This window comes from Telopea speciosissima, chromosome 1 (assembly GCF_018873765.1).
Source record: "Telopea speciosissima isolate NSW1024214 ecotype Mountain lineage chromosome 1, Tspe_v1, whole genome shotgun sequence".
NCBI classification, from domain to species: domain Eukaryota; kingdom Viridiplantae; phylum Streptophyta; class Magnoliopsida; order Proteales; family Proteaceae; genus Telopea; species Telopea speciosissima.
The window spans coordinates 5,431,801-5,441,493 of NC_057916.1; the positions used below are offsets into that span (position 1 = coordinate 5,431,801).

At 37.7% G+C, this 9,693-nt stretch overlaps 1 protein-coding gene across 1 annotated transcript; it reads left to right on the top strand.

Moving 5' to 3' along the window:
• Positions 1 to 1,470: 1,470 nt before the first annotated feature.
• LOC122647673 lies at positions 1,471 to 2,642 on the top strand. Its single transcript, XM_043841028.1, has 2 exons — positions 1,471 to 2,377; positions 2,518 to 2,642. Exons 1-2 carry the CDS (start codon positions 1,471 to 1,473, stop codon positions 2,640 to 2,642), a joined length of 1,032 nt encoding a protein of 343 aa, XP_043696963.1.
• The last annotated feature ends 7,051 nt before the right edge of the window (positions 2,643 to 9,693 follow it).

Consider the following 9,693-nt stretch of genomic DNA (forward strand, 5'->3'; position numbering starts at 1 on the left):
AAAGGGGAAAATATCATCCCCCTCCCTTCCAAGTATCCATAATATCAAATCTCACCCCCAAGTTTTGAATAATGATAATGCCCTCTTCTTCAGTTGAAAGATTCTATCAACCACGCGACCAAGATAGCGACTCATCCAATGCTCTCCAAATCAAATCCTCTTTTCCAATAATAGATTTAAGTTCTAATTTTGATTTCTTGCGGGGTGAAACAATAACATCATGTGCTTGTGTTACGGCTCAGGAACCATGCAACCAAGCAATGTTCTTTTTTCCTAATAAAAAATTAGGAAAAAGAACGCTAACCTATCATGCAGCACGGCATGTACCTACGTCTTGATACAACCACGTGCAAAATGACCAAAACACCCCTGGACCTTTTCGCCTTTCTAGGGGGTGTGTCAATCATTTCGTATGCGACTATGTCTGGGTGTAGGTACACGTTGCGTTGCATGACTGGTTAGCGTAAAAATGTTAGAAGTAATGTCTACCCTTTATTTACAAATGATCGATACTACCCCCATTATTGTGCAATATCCTCTAAACCCCATCCAAACCCTTACAATGGGTGTGGGAAAAACTGGGTCCAAAATTATCTCTACTTTATAACCATGGTTTGAGGTATCAATATCAGGATCGCCCGATATTGCACGGTTTTGAAGATGATCGATACCAATACTTGGCTGATACCGTGGGTTGACATGATATGAACAAGGGTGGAGTTTGAAACCTAAGTTTTATCTATATCTTAGGTATTTCGTTTAAACAGGGGGATAGCCTTAGATACAGATAAATACCTCCTCCTACCAATGGTTTCAGATATCGTTATTGGATTAGTTGTATCGGTTTTGATGGATATCAATACCTAATCGATACCATATCAATAGTATTAGAACATGAGAAGATATAAATGTTAAAAAACCCTAAGTATTTATACTTTGAAGGGTAATCGACCCGATATGACATATCCGTATCAAAGACATGAGTACCAACATGATGAACTAAATTTCTATCATTAAAATTGGACAAGAATGGCTCATCTACTCGTATGTGTAGGTGACTGTACATGTAAGAGATAACCACTTGTCCTTTTTATTTTCATTAATACCCCTCTTCTCCTTGTAAATAAAAAAAATGGGACAAATGGTTGCCTCAAACATGCAAGGAACTGGAGTCGGATTGAATTTCCACTTGTTGGAAAAGCAAAGCATAAAAGGTCAATTACATGAAAAAGGAGGGAGGGGTGGCAAACTCCAAAAGCAAAAGGATTGATTAAAGGAGAAAGAAAAATAAAAATCAGGCAAAAGCATAGCCATCGTCAGCCTCTCCCACCCCTTCTTGACGATGATAAGCATCATTCCCTTCTCTTCTTTCTTCTCCAAAGTCCAACACAAACACACGAGAGAATCCCTCAAGTCAATTTCCACAACGGCTACGACTGCAACTACGACTGCGACAGAAATTGAATTCGAATGGGTTACCGTCTTTGTTCCTCCTCTCGGCCTCTCCTCATCTTCCTCCTCCTACACCCCTGGTGCACGTTAGCGTCCGGCAGCTGCCAGGACAAGTGCGGTCCCCTCGCAGTGAAATACCCTCTGGGAACCGGCTTTGGCTGTGGCTCCCCACGCTTCAACCCTTACGTCACCTGCTCCTCTTCATCATCGTCATCGGCGTCAGCGTCACCGGACGGTGACCAAAACGACCATGACCACGACGAGCTCCTCCTCACCACTCACACAGGCTCATACCCAATCACCTCCGTCTCTTACGCCACCTCAACCCTCACCATCACCCCTCAAAACATGTCCACCTGCTCATCCATGCAACCCACACCGAACCTGGGCCTCGACTGGCCCAGCCCATTCCAGCTCGGCCCATCCGTCTTCATCCTCCTCTCCTGCCCACCCCCTACCTCCTCCACCCTCACCGTCAAGGGCTTTCCCATCTGCGACTCCACCAACGCATACCTCTGCGCCTCCATCCACACCTGTCCCGCCATAGCCTCACTGGGTCTCTCCCTCTTCGCACCCACCAACACCTGTTGCGTCTATTCTCCGGCCAATCTCGACCCCAAGGGGGATCTGGACCTCAAGGCCCTGGGCTGCGCTAGCTACGCCTCTGTCCTGTCTCTTGGTGATTACCCAACGGACCCGAACAAGTGGGACTACGGTGTAGCTCTCAAGTATAACGATGACGTGGGCTCCCTTGACAGTTATGTCGCCACCAATTGCGAGGCGTGTGAGAGGAGCGGTGGAGTTTGCGGGTATGAGCCACCCAGGAATTACTTCTTGTGTGTTTGCAACAATGGTGTTAATACCACTACGGATTGCTACAATCAGATGGGCCTTTCGAACTCTGCTTCCTTCATTACCAGAACAAGTACGTTTTCTTCTTAATTAATAGAAGAAGCATTTTTATGCTACAAATTAAGCTCTATTGTTGGTCATTATATTTGAATAGTCGTTAAGTTTTGTTCTTGATGATATATATTCTCAAACGGAATTTAATTAATTTTGCAGGAAAAGTTATTTTGGGGTGGTTCGTTGCTTTAAGTTTCTTCGTTATGGAGGATCTTTTTGATAAAGCTTTGTTCCTATCGACATGGAAAGAAGTGGGGAGAAAAGGGTTCCATGCCATGCCCTGATTATGCCCACCTTTAGATAGTGCCTAATAGAAAGAGAAGAAACAAAAGGGCAAAAAAAAAAAAAAAAAAAAGTTGATTTTTGTGAAAGATTACTTCACCATGTTGTTCGAAGTTCAAGTTCAAATTTTCATAATTTGTCGATCAATTCAATATAGTGAACGGGAGAGTCGTTTGTGACAAGTTCTTGCATTTCATGGATGATAGAATATTGGACTTCCAAAACCAAGAATAAATTCACTTTTCTACAACTTTTACATTTGGGTTTATGTCTTTCTTGTTCTGCATGTAAAGAAAATCCCCTCTAAGTTGAAGACTTGACCACTCAAAACAAAAGAAAAACCAACCAATTAAAAGATTGCGAATATGGTTCTCTAAACCTTTCTACATGGTGCAACAAAGAATATGGTTCTCCACTTCTCCATGCTTTTACACGTTAAGTTAATAAAGGGGAAGGGGGATTAGAGTGGTTTACTAGTCCAATTACAGTATTAGACTGACCAATTCCTTCCACGCCCATCTGTTTTTTTTACAGTAACTGAAGTTCCTTTCATCTATGTCATTTAGCCTTTTCATCAGTTTTCCGCAAATGCACTAAAATGGGTATTATATTACTCTTCTAATAACTCAATTCGAGTATGTTTTAGGAGAGGCAAAGTAATGCCAATTCAATAAAAAGCTGATTGGTAAATCATGCCCTTTCTCACCTCACCCCTAATGGTGGTTTGGTCCACGAGGGAGGAAGGTACCAGCCAAGTGAGCATGGGGATGAAGCGAACCATAACTCATCAACTACACTAGGCAACTGTTGGTGATTTTCGCTTCACTAGTTCACTATTTACTACATGCCAATATAATTATCTCCATTTACACTTCACTATGCCTAGTAAAGTATAATGCTTCACTATTTACCACATGGTAGTACATGAGTTAGTCCGTGTGATAGAGGACTAGCTAGACAAGCATCTCATTTGTATAATTTCAAATTAAAATGTGTAGAGGAAGTAGATACAATTACAAAAGATGCCAGTTTATATTCATCTCCATTTGATGTTTTTTTCGGAGTTTAGACAATTTTCCTTGCTTACTTTGGATAACAATTTGGCATTGAAATCTGTAGGGTCCTCTATCACATGGACTAACCTATGTACTACCAAGTGATGCCCATTTATATATATACATATATACAATATATATATATATATATATATATTAGTATTGGATGATTGGTTTGAATATCAATATAAATCGCCTTCGATGTTCTATTTTTATTGCCATAACCGCAATATGTTCTTCAAACTCGAAAAACCCACCAGCACAATTGAATTTTTTAAATTGGGCTTGATTGCAAACCTATAATATTTTGATTAAGTTGGGCTTGGCTTAGACCTTGGGTTAAACTCAGGCCAGCCCTCTAACTCTTTGGTTTATAATAAGTTAGAGTAATTGATCTAGATTAATGTCTCCAAGCCATTCTTTATTTGGTTATTAAATTTCACTTTATTGTGTGTCAGAATCCCTTGAATTTGAAAAATAAAATCAAAATCATATATACATAGTATCATTACTAACTATAGTAAGAAATTTAAATAGTTTATAAAATTATGTTAGATAATGGTTACAAAAGCCTCCTTTTAAGGTTTGAAAAACTTCACTTCCCTCTCCTTTAATTCTCCATGCAACCAAACGGAGCCGTAAAATTTTCTTTCTCTCTTTTTTTTTTATGGGGATCTAAATGGGGATGGAGGTGGAACCTTTCTATATTCCCTTGTTAAGCACCCACTACCATTTAAAGATAATCAAGTGGGCAATATAGATATTAGTTGGCAAAGATAACGTCTTGAATTCAACTTACTAGTAGTCTTTTTATGGTAGGTATCTAAGGTGGGATGAGGGCTACCTAGTCAAAAAAAGCTACTAACAGAAGCCACATAGGTTCCCTTTGGTTGCAAGGAAAGGGAAGTGAAACCACTTTTGAAAAGAAAAAAGAAAGTTTTGTAAATATAGTTGTGTATCCTACCTAAAATTCTAATCACGATTAACAAATATACTTTTTCAATATAAAAATTATTTTACTTTTCAAATCAAAGTATAGAGTCCGTTTGATTACAAGGTAGATTAAAGGGAAGAGAAATGAAAATTTGAAACCTGAAAATGAAACTTTTTTTTGTTGTAAATTATTACCCTATATGATTATATCACTACCTCCAAATCATTCCATATTTGGTTATAACATTTTACTTTACTATGCTTCTAAACCCTTGAATTTGAAATGTAAAATAATAAATTACATCTAAAAAGTACTATTACTAAATATGATAAGAAATTTAAGCAATTTGCATAATTATGTTAAGGTAATTATTATAAGTTTCCTTTTAGGTTTGAGAATTTTCACTTCTCTTCCTCTAATTTCTCTAGCAACCAAATAGAGCTATACAAAATTTGATTGCAAAGTAAAGTAAAATTTAAGGGAACAAGAATGCTACCCAGTCATGTAGCCCCTATGTTGGTGCGGGGGCCAATGAGGGAAAGCATAGGGGCATTGATCAGAAGGGATTTTTTATTTTGTAGAACAGGATGGACATTTCAAGGGGCTGTGTCCGGGCACAAGGACCACATGAATAGGCAGCAATCTTATTTCCAAAATTAGTAATGTTTTAGAGTTAGTTATTTTTATTTAAAAGACTAATAGATATTCCTATAATTTTTTGCTTTTTTACTGACTAGAAGAAAGAAGAAAAAATGGCCTAATATAAAAATCTAAGAACAATTTTCATGAGAATTGAAAGAATGAGGGGTAATCAAAATTGGGGTTGACCAATATATTCTGATTACGATCCAATTTCTGTAAATCATGTTCCCTAACATATTAGTCTCATGATAATCATGATAAGGCTGATATGAGAAACTTTTACATGAAAACATTATAGTCAAGGCTGATATGAGAAATTTTTACATTATAACATCATAATCAAAGCAGACAAATTAAGTGGGCATAATATTTCCATATGGGTCTTGACAATGACAAGATCTTTTATTATAACAGTGAAGTCCAATGAACTCAACAATAAGAACTGAGTTTTGAATAATTTTTCCTCCAGTTTTTCTCAAGTATTTTCACTTTTTCACAGATGAGATGTGTGAGGTACTTGATCGGTATGCTAAAAGCTTCAGAGGCAATGGAACACATTAAATTAAGCCTCTTTAATTTAAATCATACAAGGTTGGTCCAATCTAACGTCCATACTCCATACTATGAATCGTGACCCGGTTCATGGCACCCACATGGGGATATGATATCTCTATTCCAACCGTTAGATAGAGAAGACATGATTTAAATTAGTCGCATGGATGGATATGTCCATTCCGATCATAGGATAGAGAAGACATGATCTAGATTAGCCACATGTCAAATTTTCGAGTCTACTTCAATCAAATAAACATTTTTTATATTAACATATATCAACTGTATATTCATGCATGCGTAACAATACTACAAACATTATTATGCACTCTGTCAATGCTGAGTAGGATAGATTGTTTAGTTTAAAAAATCATAAAAAAATCTCAAATATAACTTGTGATTTTTTGAAACATCACCTACCATCCTAAAAATAAGGGAAAATTACACTGCCACCCCCTGAGATTTGTATTAAATACAGAGCGACCCCTTGTGTTTCTAAATTATACAGCCACACCCCCTGAGTGGATGGTGTTAAATAATATATTTTAAATACCAACTTTGCCCTCTTCTAATATCCTGTTAATACTCAGTGAGAAATTCCAACTTTGCCCTCTTCTAAGATTGTAAACCAAAACCTAGGCAAGACATACCCTTTTTACCGTTGTCTTCTTCCCCAAATTTGAAGTTGCCTTCATCGCTGACTTGCAACTCCACCGCATAGGTATTCATTTATACATCTATCTCTTCTCTCCCTCTATTCTCTCCCGGATTTTTTCTCCCCTGCTCTCATTCATTCGATATTAACCCTAAAATTGCAAAGTGGAAGTTGCTATTTAGGTTAGATGTATCTGGGTTAAAACTTACAGTGTGCTTGAAAAAAAAAAAAGGGAAAGAAAAATTCCGGCTCATTGACTCGGACTGTTATTTTTATCTGTTTGTTCATTTGAACAGGAACAAGCTATGATATATAGGTTGTTGTGTGGAAGCCTTGCCTGATTTTAGAATTTTACAGCAGCCTCTGAACTATGAATTTAGGAGGGATAGCAATCTAACAAATTGAACAACGGAACTGGAATTAATCTAATTTGAGATATATTTGATCGTTTTGTTGCTCATAGTACATTGCATAAAATTCTCGCGTAGTGGATTGAAGTCTTCCAAAAAATTTTATTTCAGCAGAAGCATGGAACTGCCCTATGACTAGATTGTCAATCCATATACTGATGCCCATTGGGGGAGAAATTACAAAGAAATGGAATTGCTTTTTCAGTAAGAAGTCCATGTATGATGCATAATTGGGAATAAATTGTCTGCTTCTTAGTCTACTTCAAGCTAATGCATTAGTCAGGCGAGATATGATGTTAGATCGTATTTTGTTCTTCTATCCTTTCACCAATGCAATCTTGTTTTGGTCTCACTTTTACTAAGAACTCTAGGGCAAAATCGCTTCATTAAGGTCTGGGTTTTCTTTTCTCTGCAACCCCCCATGTTTTGTTCTTCTATCCTTTGAAGCTCGACCTAACATGTGGTCTTCGTTGCTAAAAAATCTGCAAACCCCCCAAACTCCATGCTTTTCTCTCCAATTCTTTTTGCAGGGTAGCCGACTTTGTTGACCATGAAAATATGGTACAAAAATGAGATCTTTTGGATCTTTCTTTCTAGCCGAATGATGTGGCCAGAATCTTAAGCGATTAAACTTTGTTATTACCAAATGAAGATATGATACGAAATAGGGGTATATTAGTCATTTTAAATCATAAATTATCAACATTACACCACTTAACTGAAATGAACCAAAACTCAAGAGGTATGATTATATAATTTAAAAACACAAAGATTCGTTCTGTATTTAACACAAACCTCAAGGGGTGACAATGTAATTTTCCCTAAAAATAATGACTGAAAACTATCTTTTTTTTTTAAATCCATCATTGGCTTCCAAATATAACCAAGTGTCAATCCAGTCCTGTTGACCAAGTCCGGACTTTATTTTGTATTGTTACATGTACATACCACCGAACCAATTCCTTTTTTTGTAATTACGTAACGTATATGTCCATCTTGTAGGATCCAGATCCTCAACAGTGAGCTGCCCGTAGCGGCTCGTGAGGCACTTAGTTAGTAAGCACGCGTATAATATGCGTATTATCGTGTACCGAATTTTTAAACGCATAATACTCCCGTCCCCGCACTTTCCCGTATTTTTATAAAAAAGCGCGTTTTTAATCGATCGCGTATTATACTCATATAATTCGGGTATTATACGTTTATACTTTTAAATTTTACTCTAATGTTTTAAAAAAAAAAAACCCCCAAAGATTAGAATTTTTTCACGATTTCACTTTCTCTTCTTTTGTGATTTGCGTTTTCACTCCAAAGTCCAACCCTAGAAGGCAACGGCACCCTCCATCTCCGTTCAACACCGCTATCGTCAAAGCTTCGACGGCAACAACATCGGCGACAAGCGGCATGCGCGGCGGCGACAGCGAGAGGCGATGGCAAGATGGCGGCGGCTGCGGCGGCGCGTTTCTCCTTGTTTATTTCTTCTTCCATCGTTGTTCTTCGGAAGAACTTCTTCCACTCGTGGTTAGTATCCCTTTCTCTATTTCGTATTGTTTGCTAATCAAACGAAAAATCACAAGTTCCAACTGCATCTCCATGGAAAATAGAAACGGGAAACCTTTTTTATTTTCGTTCTCACCACAATCCACGTTCACCTATCCTCTGTTTCACTCTTATCTACAAGGATTAATTAATTTGGTAAACAGCAAGTTTCCTATTTTTTCCCTATTCTCATTTGTAGTTAATCACATAATTTTTCCTTTTTTTTTTTAGCTTCAGTTGTTGTGTTCTCGTTTTAAGATGCCTTGCAGGTCTCCTTATTTCTGTTTTATTCTTATTATCATTGTCTGAAATTGGAATTTTGTGGAAATCTAACCTCAACTTCACTTTTGGTTGAAAATTCTCACATTTTCCACTATGGTTCAACAAAAAAAAAAAACCTTCTCCACTATGGGGTGTGGGTCTCTCTCGTTTAGAGATTACTTTATTGATATTTTGATATTTTAAGTGCTAATCTTAGAGATGTAATATAAGATATTATATTATTGTGTTTATTTTAGTTTATAAAATCATGATATTATTTTGTTTATTAGGTGGTGAATGCATGTTATATAATGAATATATGCCCGTTTTTTAAAAGTATTATTGTCGTCTATGCCGTATTATACACGTATTAAATGCGTATCGTATTATTACCGTATCGTTTATGAAGCGAATTTTTAAAAGTATTATTACCGTCTAGTCCGTTTAATTGCCGCACGTATCCGTTCCCGTTCAATTGCCTCCGAACTTACTAACTAAGGTGAGGCATAGACTGCGCATGTGCAATGGCTGCCTTACCCTTGCTTGAACAAGGGGTTTAGGTAGGGGTAAGACGATCTTTGCACGCACAACTCAGTCTGTACCCGCACATGCTGCTACGGGCAGCTGCGCCATAGACGATCTACATTGTTGTTCACTTACTGTCTTAATTCTAAAATAAGTGAAGCGAGTATTGTGAAGGGAAAACCGGCGGCGTGGAGTGGTGTGGTGCCGTTTCCATCGTTAAGATTCAAATCATCACTCCAATCAGAAACAGTTGTGGGTTAGTACAAAAAGTCCAATGCGCCCTCACCCCTCCTGAAATTGATCATCTGACGATCCAGATTCGTCACTGAACAAACTTCATCAACGGCTATTTTTCTTCCATGGATCGATGAAGCTCCTCCCACGTTAGCCATTCCTATCCGTCGATCTCAATCATACTAATCCCCAAAGTCCCAATCTAGTGGCCCTTGTTTTGGAACCGTGTATCTCAAAGCAGTTACT

Coding starts and splice junctions, on each gene's coding strand:
- LOC122647673 (XM_043841028.1), top strand. CDS start 1,471: ATGGGTTACCGTCTTTGTTCCTCCTCTCGGCCTCTCCTCATCTTCCTC. Junction 2,378..2,517: donor TTCCTTCATTACCAGAACAA/GTACGTTTTCTT, acceptor TTAATTTTGCAG/GAAAAGTTATTTTGGGGTGG.